At 43.3% G+C, this 24,123-nt stretch overlaps 3 protein-coding genes across 4 annotated transcripts; 2 read left to right on the forward strand and 1 right to left on the reverse strand.

Moving 5' to 3' along the window:
• The first annotated feature begins 126 nt into the window (after positions 1 to 126).
• Positions 127 to 6,404, forward strand: LOC142948609 (uncharacterized). 2 transcript variants are annotated; one of them, XM_076090739.1, is made up of 7 exons: positions 127 to 257; positions 1,055 to 1,177; positions 1,574 to 1,715; positions 1,834 to 1,942; positions 2,987 to 3,077; positions 4,758 to 4,946; positions 5,256 to 6,404. In XM_076090739.1, exons 1-7 carry the CDS (start codon positions 221 to 223, stop codon positions 5,381 to 5,383), a joined length of 819 nt encoding a protein of 272 aa, XP_075946854.1. In that variant the 5' UTR covers positions 127 to 220; the 3' UTR covers positions 5,384 to 6,404. The 2 variants fall into 2 exon arrangements, with proteins under 2 accessions (XP_075946854.1, XP_075946855.1); XM_076090740.1 differs by having other exon boundaries at positions 4,761 to 4,946.
• An 831-nt stretch (positions 6,405 to 7,235) lies between these two features.
• LOC142948314 (phosphoribosyl pyrophosphate synthase-associated protein 1-like) lies at positions 7,236 to 19,097 on the forward strand. Its single transcript, XM_076090273.1, has 10 exons — positions 7,236 to 7,852; positions 10,237 to 10,289; positions 10,615 to 10,681; positions 12,098 to 12,270; positions 12,577 to 12,692; positions 12,820 to 12,875; positions 13,123 to 13,280; positions 16,416 to 16,486; positions 16,884 to 17,030; positions 18,545 to 19,097. Exons 1-10 carry the CDS (start codon positions 7,695 to 7,697, stop codon positions 18,701 to 18,703), a joined length of 1,158 nt encoding a protein of 385 aa, XP_075946388.1. The 5' UTR covers positions 7,236 to 7,694; the 3' UTR covers positions 18,704 to 19,097.
• A 2,771-nt stretch (positions 19,098 to 21,868) lies between these two features.
• rasd4 (rasd family member 4) lies at positions 21,869 to 23,631 on the reverse strand. The gene has a single exon (XM_076090741.1). It carries the CDS (start codon positions 23,350 to 23,352, stop codon positions 22,726 to 22,728), a length of 627 nt encoding a protein of 208 aa, XP_075946856.1. The 5' UTR covers positions 23,353 to 23,631; the 3' UTR covers positions 21,869 to 22,725.
• Positions 23,632 to 24,123: the final 492 nt, after the last annotated feature.

Consider the following 24,123-nt stretch of genomic DNA (forward strand, 5'->3'; position numbering starts at 1 on the left):
CATGTATAAAGAAACTCTGTCCTCATTTAACAGCGGTTCTCTGGCTCTATCTTGTGGTCACATGGAGAAAGCGCAACAACAAATGAAGCGGGAGTCGCCTCCGTTTTGCCCAGACTCTGATTCTCCGCCAAGTTGAGCTACACGTCAGGAGGGAACCGGTACTGGTGACTGGACGTGTGCAGCGCGCGTCAGGCGGTTCCCGGATGCACCGAACAGAAACATGGAACGGGTGGTGGTGGAAGTGCCGATCAACAACGGTGAGACACATTACCACCTCCACGTCGAACGCGCCCTTTCGACCACTTATATTAACGTCTCCTAAACGGCGTTTGGTGCTTCTCTCGCGTCGCGCGCACACGCTCCTCCTCCTCCTCCTCTGACGCGTGGTTCGGCATTGACCGCGCTGCTGTAGCCTCTGTAGGTGCTACCAGAGATCTACAGGCCATTTGTCTCGCGTTTCTGTGCGTACGTTCTTGGAGCTGCGGGCTGCCCGGCTTCTTGCACTTGTGCACAACACAGTGGAGCACAGCAGTGACGGAGCTGCTGTCATCTGTCAAAAGCAGCAGTTCTGCAACTGCTGCCTCCACTTTGCACAGGCCCCATTTATTCCCCCTCATTGCATAGATTAGATCACATTAGATTCAACTTTATTGGCATTGCGGCCTACAAGTGCTGAGACAAAGTAATGCACTTCAGCATGTTGTTTATATATATATATATATATATATATATATATATATATATATATATATATATATATATATATATATATATATATATATATATATATGCACGGTAATAGCATCTAATAACACGAGTAGACATACAATAACCCACTGACCCCCATGCTCATCTAACATAGATCAGTTTACTATCACTTGCAGTCTTATTCCAGGAACTGTAATGGTTTTGGTATCGTGTTAACAATAATAATGTGATTATGGGTTGCCGTTTATTAGTTTTCTTTTCAAGAAGGTCAGAGCGATTCTGATCCAGACCGTCAGTGTGAACGATGGATTCCCTCTTCATCATTCTATTCTATTTCCAACTTCAGGTTTTTCTCTCGCCGGCCACTCCACGACCCCACGAAAACGCCAGGTGCGCTTTTCAGCGCGCCATGACATCATCCTGCTGCGGGAGGTTGTCGCCCAGAACCCCTTTGCCTCCAAAGAGCCAGGTTAGTCCTGTTCTTAAAGGGCCAATCCGCCTGAAAACACTCAAATACTGTTCAGATGCAGAGAGCTGCAGTTCCTGCATGACAAATGTGGACACTTCAAAATATGTCCAGTGGAGCTACAGTGACATTCAACCCAGGAATAACTCTATATCTGTCTGAAACGTGAATAGCAACTTTACAAGTTGTTACTGAAACAGTAAGGCTTCCTTTTGAGCTGCCGTTTTGTAAAGACATTCAACAATCGTACAAGAAGAAATCTATCACATAACGAGCAGAGAGACCAATAAAAAAACACGACGTGCTTTAGAGAAGAGACATTTGAACACACACACCTGTGTATTCGTAAGCAACGGCCTATTACATTCCCATGTGTGTGCACTCATTCATCGTCATCAGGACGGATCTGGGCCCGTGTGGGCGAGATCATCACTGCAGCGCTCCAAGATGAAAACTTTGAGGTGGATGCCAGGAGGTGTAGGGAGAGGACCATGCTGCTGCTGGACTACTACAGGAAACAAGACTTTCCCAGTCTGCGCAGGTTGGTTTAGTCACCAGCAAACTGTGTTGTTTCCTGAGGAAATTACCGGATGTGCTCGGCATTAACCTAAAAGTCGAATGTGTGTGTGTGTGTGTGTGTGTGCTCTTGGTGTGCTCAGATTTGGAACGGAGAGGTTGTACGCCCAAAAGGAAGATCTGCTCCACGAGGTGTTGGAGCTGGAGGCTGAGAAGGGGCTCCTGGCCAGCGGCGAGAACACAAAGTACCAGGTTGGTGTCGTGTTACGAGAAAGAAGAGGAGGTAAACTTAAGTGACACCACCAGCGCCAGAACTTTATCCTAACAGAGGGCGTTTTAGTGCCACTGAGCTGGTTTAGAGGGGCAGATTGAGCGTATTAGTTGCAGCTTATCACATAGCTTCATACAGGAATTTCTTTATTTTGTCAACAGCAGTACTTCTGAGTTACAGACATGTTATTGCCCAAAGATTAAACTAAAGTCTATGAGTCATCACAACTGGGAATACATGAATATATAAACCTGTTTTATAGTCCAGTGTAGGGCCGGGCAATAAAGTGTATTGGTATTTTATCGGTACCATGATATGAGAGTATATATCGTCTTCGATTTTGGATATCGTCATGTGGCAGAAGTGTCGTCTTTTCCTGGCTGTAAAGGCTGCATTACAGTATAGTGATGTCATCTTCTGAACTCAAGAGAATGTTCTCGCTGTTCTATTATTTGGCGTTACCCACTTCATGACATCACATTATTGATGATTATTTATCAAAAATACAATTTTTCAAATTACAAAACATTATCGTCACAATATCGTTGTTGTCGAGGTATTCGGTCAAAAATATATGTGATATTTAATGTTCTCCTTATGCCAGCCCTACATGTAGACCAGTGGATGAATAGCCCCTTGTCAATGGTCTAGTCTATATTGCCTGAGATGAGATACATGATACAATATGTTTAAGCTTACCTTGCACAACACACCTTCTATCTGTGATCTACAACTTTGAAATTCATTCCACAATTTGTTATTAGGTGTCAGGATGCCCATTATCTCATTACACCTGAAGCTGATGCACCGTTTATTTCAGTTCTAACACTTCATTTGAACTGAGGCTGGCCAGAGAAATTGGAAATCCAAGTCAGGAGATATTTGTAGGTTCCCTGTAACTCCTGACCACTTCTCCTTTCTTCCTCTTTGTCCCACTGACTAACAAGATCATTTAGATTCCATATTTGCCTACTTTTTATACACTCATATATATATATATGTAATCTTGTCCTTATCTTTGTTAGGATGATGAACTGAGAAAGCGAGCCATGGAAGAACTAACTCTACCAGAACAGGACAAACCCAACATCACCATGACACAAACCCACACTGCAGGTAAAAACTGATTCAGAATACGAGGCGTGACGAGAGTTGACTCTTGATAGTTAAAAGAACATTTATTCATTGTTGCCTCCGAGGTAATTCCCTCTCAATCGTTTCATCTGGCTGAGAGGTAAATCGCATCTTGTTTCATCATGGAATATGACTCAGTACATGATGTTCATGGAGTGAAAGATGTTGCATATATTAGGGGTGTGAGCCACTGGTGTCACAAATACTGCATCATTGTACTGATAATGAAGGCCATCGAGAATGCTCGAAGAGTAACTTTACACAAAGTGTTTTTTAAGCTATAAACTAAATTATGTATGACCGTATACTGTGATGAAACTCATCAATGCTGGTGTTAATATTGTCATTTCCAAGCAAATCTGTAAACATCAGCATTTCATGGTTGAAAATCCTCAAAACAGCCTCTATCAGCACATTGCAACATCTGGAGAATCGGTGTGGATGATTGTCTGGCGACAGCAATGGGCTTTCCAACGCTGTGACAAGAGTGTGTGGATGAGGCGTTAAGTTGTGAAATTTTTTCTGCACTTTATGTGCACCAGGTGAACTTAGGCTCAGACCTGTGCTACATCCACACTAATACGTTTTCATTTGAAGTAAAAAAAAAACTTTGATTTTTCTAACTTAATTACAATTTTGCAGGTCTTGCTCTATCTATCTCTTTCTCACACACATCAAATTGACTTCAAAAATGTACACATACAAGTTTATTAGATTATGGGTCAAGACATTTGGTTTCGTTGTTGTCTGTTTTCACACTCGTAGCTCTGCCGGTGGCTAAAGTCTCGGTCGCACTGGAGAGCATTTATGCTTTTGTTTGTTTACAGTTTCTTTGTGAACTTCACAATACTTGTGCAGAACAAAATAAGCATTGATAAGAGAAGGAAAGTCCTCCGTTTTGTGTCTGTCGCCCTCCTCAAAGCGGCAAACCGTGATTTCAAACGTCCGCTCCATAGGGCTGATAACGCCGCTGGACACGATGCTCGCAAATTGCTCCAACAACAGCTTGCTTCTTGTGCATGTAGGCAGTAGTAGAATTATAAAATGCAAAATTGAACTGCACAACAGCTGCTAATATAGACCACAAGGTCAGCAACGCCTGTCATTGGTTATCCATGTTGAATCAACCACTTGTAATCGATCGGTAATCAAGGCTGTTGTTTGTTTTCTTCCGGCGATGTGATGAATCAGGGAAGGACACGTCTTGACTGCTAAGTAGCGAACACGGGTGTCTACGGCATCGTTTTCAAAGGTCCCCGGTTTCCGCTTCCACACTACAACAGAAACACACATTTTTTAAATAACACAGAGTCGTTAACGTTTTATAATGCCTTTTTTGGGGGTTTTAAAACTCCGTAATAGTGTGGACACTAGGTGTAAATGTAGCAGAATATATGCGTTTTAAAGCGAAAATGTAGTAGTGTGGATGAAGCCTAAGTGAAGCATTAACCCGCTGTGGGCTTGAAATGTAGAAGTCAACAGGGGGGTGAGTGTTCTTACTCAAGATGCAGACTTTGGTGAAGCATAGTCTTAATCCTTTGAACCTCTGTTTCAAGTTCAAGCGCCTGTGTTGGCAAGTAGTTGCCCTGTCCTTGGATGTTGCTCTGTAGTTGACTGTTTCTTTTCAGAAAATGGTACATTGTTACATAATTACTGTCGCAGCAGAACCAGAAGACGGCCACGAGGAAATGGCAGAGCTTTCAGCGGCGCCCACAGCCAAAAGGCCCTGCCAGTGCTGCTGCCAGACCTACTCTGAGATTCTCAGCTTCCTGGAGAAACGCTCGGAGGCGGAGCAACGGCTACGAGAGGAGGAGCTTGCGCTGCGTCGGGAGGAGCTGGAGATTCAAAGGAGTAAGATTTTCAGAGAGTAATGTAGTGTGATTTTGAATTCAACCCTCTGTAATGTGGTTATTTTATCTTCCAAAGTGGATTTTGCTTGTATTGCATGGAATTTTGCATATAATCGAGCATTTGTCACAGGTATTATGACATTAATTGTAACTAAAATGTGCCTGGTGTAACCGCTAATACGCTGGCTCTAAAAACATTATTTTCATCCTTTACAAAATGCTCATGAAATTTGCATTAAAATCTTATGCTGTCATCATCCTCAAGGGCCATTGAACCAAAGATTTAATTTCCTTTTTTTTTTATTCACAGGTAAGATCGCTCTGGAGAGGGAACGTCTGGGAGCTGAGAGAAAAGAAAGGGAACGGAGATTTGAGCTGGAGAGCCAAGAGAGGCAGGTGATCTTGGACCTGCTAAAAGAAAAGGTCCTGAAAGGCTGAAGATCTGCATCACCTGCATCGAATGCCGTCTTCTAAAGAAGTCAAAGCATGAAACACGAGGGAAATAGTTGACCGCTTAAACAGGGAAGGAAACCAAGGAAACAGGAAGTGAAAAGATCAATGGCCATTGCCAAGCCATTGTAAATTAAGCAAACAAATGTAGGGCAGTAAAGTGGGGGGCGTCCACATTTATGCAGGCATATGCTTTATGTGTGTCTGGTGCACAAAGCACCATAAAAAGACATGAACTTGCAGACAGTGTTTATTAAAAGCTGCAATATGTGCATAAACCAGCTGCACATGGCTGACCCATGTAGATCCCAATAGACACTCCCTGACTTGGATTTAAAAGCGCTGCAACTGCTGGAGTGTCACCTAAGAGGTGGAATGCACCAACGGGGCGTGGTGCTGTGTCTTTAGGTGTGGCGGTCCACCGAGCCATTACTGGCAGACAGGATCACTTTGTTTTTCACGAGTCCTGTTCACACCGTATTCTTTTCTGGTGCAGGTATGAAAGAAATCGAGGAACAGCTGTTTATTCAAGCATGTTCCCGGCAAAGTTATGGTGCAGCTCAAGCTTTTGAAAACTCTTTAAACATGCTTTATTCAGCCACTTTCTTTTTCCAATTTGAAGACATTTTTATTAAAGTAGAACTATATTTTACTGACTGTGAATCCACTGTGCATTGACTAGTAGGCACTTTTGTACTGCAAATACTACAAGCCATTTAGTGGCTTGTAGTAATTTCATTCTGTAGATTATACAGAAACAACTTTTTTTAACCAATGTCCTCAGTTTGATTTGTCATGCAGGTATAGTTAACTGCCATTGGTTGCATAAACATGGCATTCATGACAGCAGCTCTTTTTATTACATGTTCCATTGTTTTATTAGATGACACTTGCTACTGGACTTCTGTATATTTTTCATTAAAAAATGCTATTTTTCTTCAAGTCCACATAACATAGCCTACCTTGTATAAAATGTAAGCACGGAAAATAAAAAAAATGACATGAAAATATAAAAGTACCGTGTGACACATTCTTATCATATCTACATTCTTGAACTTGCTACAACTTGTGGTTGCGCATCACTCCAGTTGGCATTACAGCAAGATGTGGGTTAGAAATTGAGCCATTTATCTCACTCTTAACCAAAACTTATGCACATGCACAATACTTGAGTAATTTCATTCCATGCTACTTTACACTCCTCCAAAACATTTCAGAAAGAACAATTGTACTTTTCCCTCCACGACATTTATCTGAAAGCTACGGACTGCTTCAGATTTCACATACAGATGATCAGGTTATGGGATGCTTAAAAAGCACAGTAGCAAAAACTAACACCTCAACTTTCTCATCTCATTTTTCATTGGTAATGTACCAATAATGCGACAGCTACCGCATATCAAATCCTATGTAACAACGCTAAAGGTGCAAACCTGCATAATGAGCTCTCTTGCTGATAAATAATGTAAAAATTGAATGCAAGATTAACCCAGTATGTTACACTGCGTTATTACATCTTTTACTTTAGTTAATCATGTGAACAGCCTACTTATTTCTCCACTGTAGTCCCTAAACCCAGGGATTGTCTGCTTTAACTAACTACAGCTGACAGTTGGTATATTTAGGACTACACAACATTTCCAAAACCACCCACCACTTTTTTTTCGGTCACTGCGCATTAATTCGAGGTCATAACAAATCGCTCGTACTGATTGGTCAAATATATATCTCACACGCCCACTATTGTTTCGATCTGATATCTGATTGGTTCAGTTTTAAGTCCCGCCCTCGGTTTATCCACCCAATGAACGTGTGCTCGTGGCGTTTTCGCCCTTGCTGCGACCGCATTGCTACAAAGTTTACAGTCGCCACATTTGAATGCTAGCAGCGGAGTTTTGAAGTTATTACACTGTAGCAGCGCCCGAGACCGTTTTGTTTTTGGTCCATTTCAGCCCGTCTTCATGCTAACACGAACCGGTGTTTGTGTTCTGGAGACGGGAAAGAGTCAGAGACCCGCAAGGAAACAGCGCCCAGCTTTCCATCTGCTGTCGATTTACTGGTAGAACGGGGGTTTTGCGGTGCTGGTAGATGTGACCAGCGTTGCATGTGGAGCATGTGCGCTCTCTTGCTTTAGTTTATATACAGTGTGGCGTTACACCGCTTGTTTCTATTTTCTTACAGAAACATGCGCCTAAACCACCCATAGTTTATATTTCAGCGTGGAAACAGCTCTAACGGACGGGTTTCTTTTTTTGGGGGGGGAACGTAACCAAACACCACATTGGTTTCTTGAAACGACATGCCTATTAGGCGTTTTGGGGGTTACAGGTCTCTGGTCTCTCACTCCCCAAAGCTGTCGTACGGTTTCGCGAAAATGAACGTCTCAAAAAGTGGCTACCGTGTTTTTTCCGCCAACTCCACCACCGCCTGCACCGAGCTGGCCAAGAAGATCACAGAGTAAGTGAGTTTAGACTTAGCGATACCATCACGATTGATGCCACTTCATGTCTCTGCTAATGTTGAGGAATGGCCTGTCTATGTGTTACCTGCCATGTCCCTGACGGTACACCTGGGGGTCATGGCTGCTGGTGACCTGAGGCCAGTGGGTGTGTATTGTTTTGAATTGAATGCTGTTTAAGTGGGCTACACACACACACACACACACACACACACACACACACACACACAGTACATCGTGTGGAAATCGAAGGGTAGGTCTGAAGTCTGAATTAGCAGTAATAGCAGCAGTAAAATAATTAGTCTGTACTAAGGGAAGAACACTTTTGCATTGCAAGACAACTCATTCCTACATGGGTGCTTGTGTTGTCATATCGCAAAATCGTGTTGGCTTATCTCCATGTCTTTGTCCAATCCCTCACATGCATCACACTTTAGTCTTGTCACTTGCAACAACAACTGTGCAACCCTTAAAAACACCTTTCAGCATCAATACTTCATTTGTGATCAGTTTTTCCATAATTTTCACATGGTGTAAAAACTTGCTGTGAAACCTCAGTGTGCTTTGATGGCCTAATTGCTGTTTCAGTGGCATTTCCCAGCGTGACAATAATCTGAATTTACACATTTCCTTCCATGAATGCGCTATATAGTGAAGATGAAAGATTTCTCCTCTCAGATTGTGTCCAATGTGGTGTTTTTTTTTCTTCTTCTGGGTGTTGGTGTGGGAAATTGGAAAGACCTGTCAATGAGAATCATTATGATGAAAGGAACACACTGTGCAGATACTGCGCTGTCAAGGGAGGAAGCAGGTCATGGATAATGTACGCAGGCTGTTTGCTGTGGCAGCCAGGCATCTTTTTAAGAGGCAATTACTCGTGTGGCCTTTTTAAACCAGTGAAACCAGGGAAGATCCATCTGAATGATATGAAAGTAAAAACAACATGTCACTGCAGGGCAAACACTGTTTTTAATCATGCCATTAATTATGGCCCCGTTTCATATATGTGGGCCAGGGCCCTGCTATTGTGCAATGGCTGTTGACACACCGAAGAGATCGGAACCATAATTAATTTGATCAATTACACCTGTGTTTACCCTGCTATGACATGCCGAAATGGCTGCTTTGAAAAGGGCGTATCTGTTTGTATTCCTAAAGAAGAACACCGACCCGGGTCTTTGGAAACGCCAATATCTTCTCTTGTCCTTGTTCTCTTGTTGGCCTACTGAAATCGGGGAGCAGCCATGTCCCCCCCCCCCCCCCCCCTCGCAGACTCTTGTCTGACAGCCAAGCAGAGGTTGCATTGCTCGCACAGAGAAAAATAGCTCACAGCTCTTTCTCACTTTTCACCGTTTGACAACAATGCGGAACATTATTCGGGAGATCATGTTGCCATCCGGGAGAGACGAGTGGAGTTTTTCTTGCGGAGCAAAAGGTTGCATAACAATGTGTGCACACAGAAAATGTTATTGAACATTACACTGAATAGTCACTCTGAGGTGCATGTGGGGACACTGCTGTGTGTAAATACCCCCCCCCCCCCCCCGAACTTAAGTCGTCCTTATTTTCAAGACCATGTAAAGTCCTTGCAGAATAGAACTCTAAAAAAACACTTCAAGGAAATATTCTTTGACTGTTGTTTTTATGTGTCTGCTGAATTGCCCCGTAGTCATCCTAAATGAAAGGTGTTATATGAAAAATTGGAATCAGGTTGAGGGGTGCAAACTGGGCGAGGCGGAGAAGCCCCTCTCACCTAGCAGGATCCCGGCTGTCACCAAGCCAAGCCGCACTCCTATCTGCGGCGTGCTTTTAGAGTTCCATCGAGTTCATTCATTATAGTGACTTGGCACGGTTTGGTTTTGAGATGAAACACGCCTGAGGCTCAGCTGTGTTCATGGTGTCTGGGCTTGTTCAGAGTTTGACTTGTTCAGCACTGAAAGTCAATATCAACTCAGTCTTTGTCGGTGCCAAGTGCTTTATGTGGATGTTTTCTCATCTTTGAAGCCGGTAAGAGATTTATAGTCGTATTACATTGACACGACTTAAATCTATAAGAGTCCTTTATGGCTGCCACATCTCCCCCAAATCACTCCTACGAATAAATTACCCGCACGGCAACAGGGGGATGCGTTTGAGAAGTTGTGGCATGTGAAGTTTGCATGTCATAACTAGCACAGTTTGAAAAGTGATCCAACAATTATTTTAATTATTCATAAGTTTGCCAATATTCTGTCTTTTTGTGGTTTGGTTGGTCCAATAAGCTGCTGGTCACGATAATAAGAACAAGTAGGTTAGTACTAGTTTAGAACATTTACACACTTCAATGAATGGGACATGTTGAGGTTCGTGTCTAACACTCTGTGGCCTGTTTGTTGTTTTGCAGACGCTTGGGTGTGGAGTTGGGCAAGTCGTTGGTTTATCAAGAGCCAAATAGAGGTAAGGTCGAAAAATACCCTCATACCCCTCGTTTCCACACGACGTATACTGTAGCAGTTGTGTACTCTCTCTTTGCGTTGTGTTTTGATTCAGGTACACTTTATGTCTTTTTTGGCTCCAACCAGCCGTTTATTCACAGGACAGCATATACGTAGCACATCTGGTAACAAACAGAATGATTTCAGGGTTTCTCACAGCCCACCTCAAACTCCGGGAACACGGAGACAGCGTGCTGCAGACTGGTCATACATGTAAATAAAATGACATTTCAGCTCAATATACCTGGCAATATACCTTCTAAGACGTTTTTTATTTTTGGTTTCAGAGACTCGAGTGGACGTGAAAGAGTCCGTCCGTGGACAAGACATCTTCATCATTCAGACCATTCCCAGGTGAGACAGAAGGACGCTCTTGATGCCTTAATGGTCTATATCAACAAACAATCACTATCACTATGTGTTCATGTAATGAACCCTCAGATAAGCTCTCATCAGCCTCGGTTCCAGCAGCTGTTCAGCACAAAGATTGGCCTGGCATGAAATAACAGACTGACAAAGTTATCAACTTAACGGCGAGGAAAACTGAACATCTAGCAAGCTACAGACCCAGATATTTGTTAACTAGGACGACATCTGCATGTCACCAAGTAGCCGACAAAAGCAGCTTTTAATGTCTTTATTTTCCTAATTACCACACTTTATTTACATATGAAAACACCATTCCCTAATGGCAGTCACATGTGGATTACCTAAATCTGTTTTACATGGTTAAAGCGTAAATGGATGACAAATAACTTTACGTTTTTGATAAGGGTTTAAGTATTAACTTGATGATTGTATTCACATGACTAAGCGGCTGCGGCAAAATAGTGTTTGAAAAATATATCTCTGCCATTACACGCTCGGTAGCTATGCCAGTATACTTGTCATTACCGTGCAAAACATTTCTACTTCATGTACTCGCGCGACTCTGGTAAATGTATCTTTTTATTGTTTTACATTCAAGAATCTTACAGCATCCGTTTGTAGGTTCAAGTCCAAATGAAGATTACCTTTGCAGCACGGGAAACGGTAAAAGCCACACTTGCCTTGACCCTTTCGCTCCTGCCAGTTGAGCCCTCTGTGTGTTCTTGTTAATCAGTTATCTGAAAGATAACCAGAGGCCACATGAGGGGACGTCGCATTGTGAGATCTCTGGTTTCAACAAAGCTGCCGAGGCCAACGCGGCTACACACGGCCTCCTGTTACACCAGCAGCTCTTCACCTCTCTGAAGAAGTGAAACTGTCCTCGTTATCAACAGAACAGACATCAGGGTACTCTGTCACAATCTCAACAAGGATAGATTTCAAAAGTGTCCCGTTAGCGAGGGCTTTTTTTCCTGAAAAGAACTTTATAATTCGGCCATGTTTGGCTATGCAGTTCAGGCTGTGTTTTATTTTGTCCCAACCTAAATCATATAACAGCAGCCAGTAACGTTCAAGGTTATTTTTGGCTTAGGGCTCAGAAGAAAGGCCGCTTAAGGTGGAGTCTAATAACAGGCCGTGTGATAACGATGGGAATAAAAACAGGTTACATAACGCCATTCAGCGTTGACTTTATTGACAGCGGTTTATTGGATGGCGGTCATGTTACAAACGTTAAGCCGCTGACTCTTCAATCCCCCACCAGCTCATCAACATCTCCATCTATACCCGTTTTTGGATCGTCTTTGTTGTCGACCGGCACCTCGGACTAATCGCGCACCGGCATGATGATTTTGCGAGTTGTTAAATCGAATCTAATCTTTTGAATTCAATGCGTTTTCTCAGAGATGTCAACACGGCCATCATGGAGCTGCTGGTTATGGCCTACGCCCTGAAGACGTCCTGTGCCAAGAACATCATCGGGGTCATTCCCTACTTTCCTTACAGCAAGCAGTGCAAGATGAGGAAGAGAGGATCCATTGTTTGCAAGCTGCTAGCATCCATGTTAGCTAAAGCCGGTATGGGCTGTGTTTTGTTATTTCCTTTTGTCGTTATGTAGCTATTTACAGAGACGTAAGTTGTATGCTCCTTCCCGACAGTCAAAGACGAGATAATATGTGCGTGTGGCGGTGGGAACAATCTCTCTGCGTGTTTTTTTTTCCAGTCTCTGTAGGTTTTCAGCTAGTCTTCAGGTCTGTCCCAAGCTTTAGCTGCACATAACAGAGCCACTTAGAGCCGTGCACTTATCAGACAGTGTGCAAGGTGGGGTTGGGCCATATTGCAATTCCCCTACTGACGATGCACGTATGTCTTTGGTGTTTCAGGGCTAACTCACATCATCACCATGGACCTGCACCAGAAAGAAATCCAGGGCTTCTTCAGCTTCCCGGTTGACAACCTGAGGGCTTCCCCCTTCCTCATCCAGTACATCCAGGAGGAGGTGAGGTTGAGTGACCCTGGACACAAGCACAGAGTCACAACAGTGATAGTGTCCAGCTGGACATCAAAGAATGGGTTTTGGAACCAATGTATTGTAATATTTTATTCTGTTTTTCTTTTTTCCTCAGATCCCAGACTACAGGAATGCAATAATTGTTGCAAAGTCTCCTTCAGCTGCCAAGAGGTAACAAGAAAGCCTCAAGTTCCATTCTCAGGGCATCTCTCCTCCTGCTGTCACAGCGTAGAGTTCCTTTCTTTAGCGTCACATTAGGATCGTGCTTTTGTCTTTACATATCACCACTTCGTCTTTTGTAGGTGTGTTAAAGCTTCCGTGCAAACTTCCCGCTGTTCTTTTTTTCTTTTTTTTGCCCGCGTATTCGTTGGTTTGTTTGTCATTTTCTTTGACTCTTGCGTGTCTCCGTCCGTCTCAGAGCCCAGTCCTACGCTGAGAGGCTGCGACTCGGGCTGGCAGTGATGCACGGGGAGGCCCATCATTCAGAGCTGGACATGGTCGACGGCCGAAACTCGCCCCCCTTCTCTCCCCCCCCGTCCCGCACCACCCAAGGACATACCGGCCTGGAGATACCATGTAAGACACCCAGCACGGCTTCATGACTGATTCTGTATTGCTGGCTGTATGGAAACAAAGTTGCTTTTTTTTTTGGTACACATTCCTCCGAACCTGCTCTTCTTGGCCCGGTGCCTCGTGAAAACACCAAGACTGTGCCGTGGGTGTTTGTTTCCTCTCATCTTTGTGACGGGGAGAACCGCCAATCGCTCATCATTTACTTTCACCAACAGTTCACTGATGAGTGCAAGGTGTGAGATGTTTTCTGGTCAGTCACAAACAGTTTTTTCTTCATTCATAGCAGGGGTCATGCATGCAGCTATGAACTGCATTGTCAGCCGGGATCTTATTAATTGTTAATGGAGTGTTTCCACTGCAGACAGGAACCTTTCCTTCCTCCGTCGTCTTGGCCAAATAAAGAGAAACTGTAACTCCTGACCAGTTCTGCTCTTTTGTTGGGTGACGTGGAGAGCTACATTTCCAACGGGGAGATTAGAGTGCTCGAGTTTCAGGCTCGTGTGTTTATCCGACTGTGAGAAGCGTTTGGTGCCAAGGCAACTTGACATCTGCTGCTCGTGTGTCTGTAGCCACAGAAATCATTAGTCAGAGTTGAGTTCCTGGATTCGTTAAACATCACATATGCCTTGGGATGTTTTTCTTTTTTATATGTATTTTTTTTTTATGTGATCCAAATACCTCTTAGTGAGGACCAGTTGCAGGGCTGCCTGAAATCGGCAGTTTACGGCCGGGTTAATGCCCCTGCTGACCTTGCAGTAACACGAGCACACAGTGTTTCTCGGCACGTTTCAGGTCAGCCCTGCCACAGGCGGCGTCGTCGGAGCCAGCTGTGAAATGCTGCAGACGGTGGCTGACATTGCCCCGTTTCTTTCTTCCTTTTCCGAATTTATTTCCTTTCCTCTTTTCAGCTGAATTCACCATCCTCCTCCTCTTTCTCCCCCCTCGACTTGGAAATGTGCTTTATGTCAACCGTCTCTTCCTCTTCCCCAGCAGGAGCTGAGCTGAGTCACACTCGTACAGTTCTCTCTCGCTCTCTCTCTCTGCCTCACACATGCATTGATTACGTGCAAGGTCAATCCATGGTACAAGGCTTATTAACCCTAAACACAGCTGCTGCTCCTCCTCTGTAAGAGTTTGTTTTAGATATCACTTATGTGCTCTGTAATGGTTTGTCCATTGTATGTCTGACTGTGCAATAACATTTTCTCTACCATCCTATCTTCCCCCCCCCCCCCCCCCCCCCCTCCTCCACAACGCAGGCAGCAGACCTCCTACCCTATTTCCTGGGATAGAGCTCCCAAGTATGATGCTACGGCTTGAATCCATTTGCGCTGCCTTTTGATGCCTCCCTGCATGGAATGACTGAGTTACTGAGGGCTTCCACTTCATTTCACATCGGAACATTCAGTAATGAATACATAATCACAAACACTTGTGCGATAAAGATTAGGCAGCGATGAAGGATTGGGCAGTGAAAACAAGACTCATTATTTTTCAGTCACCCATAGACTGGCGACCCGTCCAGCGTCCTCTCACCCAACGCCGTTAGTTATCGCTGTCGTAGTTATTACACTGCTGACTTTGTTGCAATTTTTAAAAAAGTTCCAGCACATGGTGCTAGCCTCATCATTATATTTTTATAAAACCAATTAGTGCAGCAAAGGTAAAGCTGCCGCCCACCACCGCGTAGACTCTAGATACTGTATACAAGGAGCTCAGCATTTTACTGCACTGCAAGTTGAGATTAAATGATGTCTCTCCCCAGTGCAGCAGAACTGTGTAAGTCCATTTTATTTTTGGCCTCTTCCTGCACCAAAGCTGGTGTCATCCTTACTGATGTGAGGTATTTCATACCTCGTACTGCTGAGGTTTGAAAGGAATTTAGGTCACACATAACTTTTTTTTCTTGGATCTGTTCAACAATACAAATACAAGGGGAATGTTGACATTTATTTTTTTATTAAACTCGCATCTGGGTCAAACGGGACTTTATACAAAGATATTCAAATGAATTGGGAAATGAAACCAGCCTACATGCAGTAATGTGGGCCGAGCAGACTTTGTGAATACTTGGATCATGAGATGGAAATAGTTTTTAGTGGTGAGGATACTTGTTGGAAGCCCTCAGTCTCATATCCTTTCAGTTGAAATGAAATAAGTTCTGGGGAAATTCAGAATTATTACAAGAGTCAGAAACTGTGCCATGGATGATATGACTTCTGTTATCTTAGTCGCCACAGATGAATGTAATCCTCAGGCTGCCTAATATAGCGCACTAATGATTGTGAACTGGAGATTGTAGTTCATTAATTGCTTGATATGAACCCAATCATGTCAAGTGATGACACCCCTGCCTGATGTTTCTCTGCTTTTGGCATCTTTCTGCTTGATCCGTTTTGAGTCGAGGGCTCAGAAACGGCTTGATTCTAGTTTCTTGGCTTCCCTTTCAAACCTGTAACCATTCGGAAAGTTTTGATTTTTAGTTTTTGCACAGATGCCTGGCTGGGTGGTGTTGTGGTGGATTTGGGAAGTGAGCCCTGAACATGCCTTGCTGTTTGGAAGAAGGTTTCTGGCATGGTCAGGGCCACGTTGGGACCCTTTAATTCAGATGTGGTGGGTTCTAGTCCTGGATCGATTATTACTTGAAATCCTAAGAAAGTACTCAAGATATTTTAATATGTCTGTCAGGGTTGAGAGAATTCAATTTCCAAGCTCCAAGATGCTCTTAACGTCAATATTGTAATCTGTAAAAAACAAATGGTATTTGATTAGATTATTATTACAAATAATAATCGATCCTGGTCTGTGGTTTCTAAAAGAGGCTGTGCTCTACACCCACTTGCCCATTTCCTGCTAAATCAAAAGCATCCACATGCAGGTGCACCATAGAAACCAAGTCTCAAGTCTGATTAGGTCTCAGTAGTCTGCAGTAGTCTGCAGTTATTGGATCGGTGCCGTGGTACATGGAAGCTTGCGGGGGTAGAGCGGTCTCGCATGACGTTTGCAGGTTTTGAATCAAATCCCTTCTCACCAAGAATCCATTCCTGAATTGGGTTGGTGGACAGACACCCCCCCCCGCCCCCCCTCCCCTCATCTTTTTCGGAAAGTAAACGTTCTTTCATCTCATCTGTCTTTCAGTGATGATGGCAAAGGAGAAGCCGCCAATCACTGTCGTTGGAGACGTAGGAGGCAGAATCGCCATCATTGTTGTAAGAACGCAAACTTTAATGTGACTTATTAAAACTATTGAAGCTACTAGTAATTCATGCCTCTTTTTGAGGAATGGAACATTTTAATTTAAGAGTTGGAATTGCTTTAATTTTGGGGAAATCCAATGTCATACTGTAAGAGTGGGGGGGGGGTTGTTTATTGTGCAAGTTTGTGTGAAAGATTATTTTCCATGTGGCGTTTGTTAGTTCTTGTGGAGTTCCGTGAGTTCATTGCTGATGTTTCTCATAAATGCAGTATTTCTGTAATCAGATTCATGTTAGTCATGCCACCTCCCCAAAAAAAAGAGTCTTCTCAGAAATGTCAGATCCTCCAGCAATCCAAATATATGTATTTTTCTTTTTTCTTTGATGCCCAACCCCGTGGCCACTTTCTCAGGATGACATCATAGATGATGTGGAGGACTTTGTTGCAGCAGCCGAGATCCTGAAGGAGAGAGGAGCCTACAAGATCTACATCATGGCCACACACGGCCTGCTGTCTGCAGATGCACCAAGAATAATAGAGGAGTCCGCCATTGATGAGGTAAAGTAATGAGCTCGTCACTGGAGTTAAAAAATCATGGAAATGTATGTCATGTGTGTCAAAAGGTAGACTTATATCTACATTCAGTAAAGTGATCTAATTAAGTAGTTTTGTATAGTCAATGTAGTCCAATCCTATCCCAGCACTCTAGTACAAATACATACTGTGGATCCGCATTTTGCCATCCTCTTCAAAGAACGAAAAACAATCACGCCGTAAATACTTTCCAGTAGTTTGCGTATATATATCGATTGATCTTCCTGAAACAAAGCATGGTCACGGTTTTGTGATGTATCCCTCCATATTTATTTAGGCTCTATTTATAAGACTTTATATTCTCTTCATGGTTATCTAGTGCCTCGATAAATGTCTCAGTGAGTTTTGAAGCTAAAGAAAAGAAACCATCACTCATAATACAAACCAGACAAGACAGACTTTAACTTAAAGAGCCCTATCTAAGCAAATGTAATTGCGCCTGTGGGCGCGTTGGTCTTAAAATGAGGAGTGGCATTATTGGCAGCACAATGCGTTTGCGCCGTTGACAAACAAAAAACGGCTCTAAAGTTGATGGCGATGTATTTTCCTGCTATTTTTAAAAGGCGCCGTATTCAGATTGTAAAATACGCCTACATAGATGGATATTTTGATGACAACACTGTCATTTACAATTTTGGGTGGAAATGTTGATTTATGTCACGCACTCAGAGGCCCCCCCCCCCCCACAATGTTTTTTTAAGCCTCCGCGCTGGCTAGAACCACGGCCTGAGGCATTATGTTTTCGGATTGTCCGTCCATCCGATCCATTTTCAGGAACGCCTGGATGGAATTTCTTCAAATTTGGCACAAATTCACTTGGACTCAAGTATGAATTCACATGCTAATTATGACAATTTCACACACGCATGACTGAGAGGATAAAATTATGAAGTGATGACATTTTCGACAGGCATGGATGATAACTGCAACATGATGGTTTGCGGAGGCTTAAAGAATATGACAACTATAACAACATGTGTCATGATGAGTCCACGAGTGCTGTTTTTACGCCTCGTGTGGACGATGCACACACACACACACACACACACGCCTCTGTCTGCGCTTGGCGGCTCCTCTCCTCAGTCCTCTGTGTGCGGAAGTGTAGATGTAGGCGTCTTCAAGGTTTGCTTTCATGAGTGAGGTTTCAACACTAAATAAATAACATAGTTGGGGGTTTGTTTGTATGCGGAGTTATGTGATAATATCATTTCCATGTGTTTGTAATGCAACCATTATTCCCAGAGTACGTACCGCCTCAAGCAGCCCAACTAATCAAATGCTCATGCTTAGAGTTGTTTGAGTTGTAAAGTTATAGAAAGTCAAGTTCAGAAAGTGCCCCATAGTTGGTCTGGTCTCTTCTAGCTTGAGAGTTGTAGTGCATCCTGAGAACCTAGACTCAGGGCAGCAAAGTCCCCCTAGCCATGAAAAACAAAAGAGGCTGACACCAATGCACTAAGGCTGTTTTATTGCGCCTCCAGGTGGTGGTGACCAACACTGTGCCTCATGAGGTGCAGAAGCTTCAGTGTCCAAAAATCAAAACGGTGGATGTCAGTATGATCCTGGCTGAGGCCATCCGGCGGACCCACAACGGGGAGTCCATGGCCTATCTGTTCCGCAACATCGCTGTCGACGACTGAGGCAACACACACTCTCACTCGCATTCCTGCGCGCGCGCGCATGCACACACACACACACACACACACACACACAGACACAGACACACACACACAGACACACACACACACACACACACCGATGACCAAGAACCTGTTGGTCCTGTTTGTTTTGCTGATAAACATGACAAGAGATTGGTTATATTCCCTGCATGTGACATATGAAGCAACTCAAATTCTGCTTTATTTCACTGTTGTTACATAGTGGCACTGTACAAACAATACAAACTGTTTCACTTCACTAATACTGTATATGCTTCCTACAATCTAACAACATAAATAACACAATGTATGGTGTGCAGCCTCTCGGTACGCTGCAGGATTTGGCAAATAAAACAATTCATCTTGGGTGAGTAAATGTCTGTCATCTTTTTATTTATTTTCCTCCATGCAGATTTAAAGTGGCAAACGCTTGGATGTACATAAGCAACTGGTTGAATGTAGCACAGTGCTATAGGTGGCATTAGTGCACGTACAGCTTACATTGGAAGTGTGAAGACATTCCTGGAACTGCCAGACACATGTACGGTCAGTGGCTTCACACCTGAACCTAAACTCTCAGTAGCAGTTTCAGTCACAGCTGAGGCTGCTTGCTTCATGAAGCGTGACATTTCAAACGGTCGCGCTCAGCTTCGGTTAGATGAGAATGCTAATGTTGACGCTTGAGCCAAAAGAGCTCTGCATTGCATGACGTGTTATGTCATTTTACGGTTGCCGTGTGTATATTATACAGCACTTAACAGGAAATACAGCACGGCGTCGGACGTTTTGGTGTAATGTTGGCAGAGTTCCTGGATTTAATGGCAGCAATGTGCCTTGATTTATTTTTTTTATTTTATTTTTTTGATAAATCCTGCGTGTGTGTGTGTGTGAGGTGATCCAACATGAAAAGTAAACTAAACTAGTTTCATAGTAGATCAAATGTTTTTAAAGTTTGATGCACAAAAGGTGACCAATGATGCCCATGATTCTCTGTGGGTATACAGTGTCCGTGTATATAATCAACCTTTAAATTACATTTTGGGTAATGATAATTTCCAAATCTAACTTCTGACAGGAATTCAATTAAAGAAACATTCATTGCTACTTTTATTGATGATGTGAAAGTGTGCATTAGTCTATCTCTCACATGACATAAGGCCCAGGGTAAAAATAGAATCGACAATAGATGTGACACATGTCAGAAAAAAACAAAACTTACTACTTGGCTGACATTTCATCTCACACACACACACACACACACACACACACTCAATAATATTCTTGCCGTGTTCTGCCCAGGACCCTGAACTTGTTCTAAACGCCTCAGAGTCGCTTTAATCTGCTGAGGAGCTTTGACCAAGTCCAGGGGCGAAGACATCTGAGAAAACGAGTCAAGGCCATATGAATGGCTTCCCCCAGTGCGGCTCAACTCTGACCACTTAACGCTAATAAAAGTAATACTAAAGTAAAAGATAGTGTACGTGAAATGACTGTCCAGAAATCCTCAAACGTCCGCCGGAGACACGAGCTGAAGAAGAGCTCTGTGGTACGAGATGACAAATCCACACACCTGCGTCCCTGAAGCTTCTAGGCCTCCTTCCCTTCGCAAATGAACAAGAACGCAGTGCGGAAGACCGTTTAAATGTGTCCTGAAAGAGGAACTGCCCGCAAACGTTTACTCGGCCACTTCCTCAAATAGAAAACAGGAAACTTGGTTCAGTCTAATCTGATGGCGTGGAGTGTGTGTGCGTCTCCGCTCGGCAGGTTTCGTTGAGGGGGAACCGTGCACAGCTATTTCAGGAACTGCACCATAACCTGTTTTGTTAAACAGAATCGCTGCTGAACTATTCAAATAAAAAATTCTGTGATGCTCAAAGGTTTTTTTCTTCTTTTTTCTTTTGCCAAACCCTGACTGCTGTCTCCTCAGGCCTGCAGCCAGCAGAGGTTACACTGCCACCTTAATTGAGGTGTCACACGTAAAAAGTGCTCGTGCTATTGTCCCGGCAGTTTCTTTTGCTTACTTTACATAAAGTCTGTTTTATGGTTCGGAAAAGTCATCTCTGACAGACGATCGATGAGGCTTCAACAGTTTGTGTACATGCTGTCCATCAATTCAATCACTCCAGACTGGTGATGGACAACAGCGTCCGCTCACATTTATTTAGTTTTAACACTAATGAGAATATGCAGGAAAGTCTGTCTGGATATTTGAATACTGAAGTTAAAAAAAAAAACCTGACCGACACTGAGAGGGTCGCCCGGTAACCGCAAGGTTGGCGGTTCGATCCTTGGCTGCTACGTGTCCTGTGCCGACGTGTCCCCGAGCAAGACACAGAACCCCTAATCGCTCCCCGGGCGCTTCTCAGCAACCCAGGGATGGGTTAAATGCAGAGGTTAAATGTCATATATATATATATATATATATATATATATATATATATATATATATATATATATATATATATATATATATATATATATATATATATATAACTATGAATACAGTTTGAGTTTATATTACTAGTTTCAGGGGACGTAATGTGCTTTTGTCATCAGCAGATGGCGACAGAGATCTGATAACGTATATTGACGGTTGAGAAATGTAAATCTCAGACTCTTGATTTCCATCCACTTTACACATTCATTGTCTAGTTTGAGTCACTTATTTCAATAACGAATACGTTGAAGAACCCTGAACAACGCACAGAATCATTTCCGTGGTTCCTTTTTGTCTTATTCGACACATTTTAAGACAAAATAAATTAGCTGTAACCCCGCCCACAATTAGTCGGTATTCACGGTTCTGTAATATGTGCATAAACACGTAGATGCTTCTAACGTACTTCTCTGTGCATATTGCAGTCAGTTTTATCGTCCTATTCTTACCCTTTCTACCTGAACGGACATCAGAATATCGTTGGCCTTCAGAAATCAGTTTGTTCTGTTCTTAGGATATTAGTCAGGACTCCTCCCGCTTCAAATATATGTACATTTGACCAGATAGCAGTCAAAATGACAGCACTCCTACAATACACTATATATTCTGTAGCTAAAAAACAATTTTCTTCTGTATATTGTCATTACTTGGTGCACTGACACGGTTTCCTTAAAGAAACTAAATGTTCACGTGTGATCGATTTACGTTTCATAACCTGCCTCCTTTACATAATTGTTTACTGCAATGATTTCATAACCTATAAACAACTTCACACAACACATTTCTCTTTTTTTATGCTTATATCTTTTATTACACAGTTAGATACACATTCCACTTACATTTGTTAAAGAAACGGCAATATAACATTTGTCAGAATATGCCATTGTAAAAAAAAAAAAAAAAAAATCCAAATTATGAACAAGAAAAACACCGTAAAACATTTTGAACGGTCATTTAAAAAATGACAAGTGCATCGACAGTTTATATTTGCATTTCACCACTTTTTTTTTTTTTTTTAAAACAGGTAATATCACGCTCTGGCAAATTGGAATTGAATACAAAAAAAAATGTAAACATGATGATGTGCTACATACACTGAATTATTAAATCAAAACAATTTACGTGAGACATACAACTTCTACACATACCGCAGTAAACAATCTGTTGGCAACAGTCCAAATCTCTATGCAAGTGAACAGTTCAATTTAAAATACAAAAGGTATACATTGATCTACACACCAGCAGCATGTCACCAAATAAGCAGCAACAACATTACATTGAGTGAACAACTGAGTAATTAATGCGGCGTCCTTTTTTTTTTTTTTTTTTTTTTTTCACTGGCAGTCTGTTCAGGTCAAGTCTTAATACCCTTCACCTCCTCACTTTCTGTTCCTGTCAGTTTTTGAACCCTGAAGTGTCCTTAGCTGGTCCACAATCCTTTATCTCAGTCACTTAACGCCCCCGCGGACTTAAGTCCAGGCTTTTCTCTTCAATCTCTTTCTCCGAGTGCTCTCATCTCTTGTCCCTTCGTGAGACAAACCAACACTCCTCCTCCTCCTGTCTATCACTAGGACAGAATACAGCTGTTGGTCTTGTTCATGGGCGGACGGAAGTCTGTGTCTTTTGGAAAGGTCTCCCTGCGTCTACGCAGCGCCGGGCTGAGGCGGCTGGGAAGGTTTGCCTGCTGCAGGAGCTCCTTGAACACCTCCACCACGTTGGTGTTGTCCTTCGCCGACGTCTCCAGGTAACTGTTGTTCCAGTCCTGCTCCACGGTCGACAGTACGTCCTTATTGGACACCTGACGCTCCTGCTCCCGGTCCGACTTGTTCCCCACCACCACGATCGGCGTGTTCTTGTCCTCCTTGATCTCCATGATCTCATCCCGGAGGCTCTTGATGGCCTCCAGTGACTCGGCGTCATCCAGGGCGTACACCAGTGCGAAGGCGTCGCTGTTTTGGATGGAGAGCTTGCGCATGGCCGGGAAGGAGTAGCTGCCGCTGGTGTCCAGGATCTCCACTGTGATCTTGACCCCGCCGATGTCATACTCCTTGCTGTGCAGCTCCTCCACTGTGCGCCGGTGTTTGGGCTCAAACGTGTCTTGGAGGAAGCGCTGGATCAGGGCCGTCTTGCCCACTCCTGCTGCCCCCAGAAAGACTAGTCGCACCTGCGTCTTCTCCTTCACCTCCAGAGACATGCTGCTTTTTCTTTGTGGAGGGGATGTCCCAAAAAAACGATCTCAAGTCGACTCACTTACTCAGCGGTTACAACAGCTGTTGTAAAACTGACACTGCAAATGAAAACACCTGTCACTGACTTCGACCTTTCTAAATAGATTTCCTTGAATATCTCTCTTACAGCAGTTTCTTGTGAGTCCTCATCTTGAGCTTCCTTTCTTGCTTTGTTTCACTTGCTCGTTTCTTCTTCTTTTTTTTTTTTTTAAAGTGGTGGTTCTCTGTCAAAGCTCCTTTTTAAAATCGCTCATCGGATGCTCCTGCGCGTCTGGTCCCCACAGCTGCCTTTTATGCCTGTTTTGGTGAGAGAGCTTCCATGCCCTCGTGCAGCTGCAACCAATCAGCAGAGGGCAGCCTGTTGCAGTGTAACATCCAGGCAACCAATGATGAAAGAGTATGTAAATCAGCGTGCATGCGGCCAATTCAGGGGGAGAAAGGAGTTGATATCTAAACGGCAGGCGGGAGCGTGGAAAGCATGAGGAAACAAAGACGTATAGAGACAAATGTCAGAAGATCCTTCACTGCTTCTATTTAGATTGTCTTGCTGCACTACTTACACAATCAAATCCATCCTGCTCTCGTGGTTGATTAATGCCTTCTGTGGGTTCCTCTTTATGAGACGGGATCATCCTAAAAATAGACAAACCTTTGTGAGGCTACAACATGTCATAAATTCTTATAATTACAGCTCTGACATCCCTTTTGTATGAATATGTTTGGCATGTTCTGCAACC

The sequence above is a fragment of the Anarhichas minor genome, unplaced genomic scaffold (genome assembly GCF_050575085.1).
Source record: "Anarhichas minor isolate MPS153535 unplaced genomic scaffold, ASM5057508v1 ptg000012l, whole genome shotgun sequence".
Lineage (NCBI taxonomy): Eukaryota > Metazoa > Chordata > Actinopteri > Perciformes > Anarhichadidae > Anarhichas > Anarhichas minor.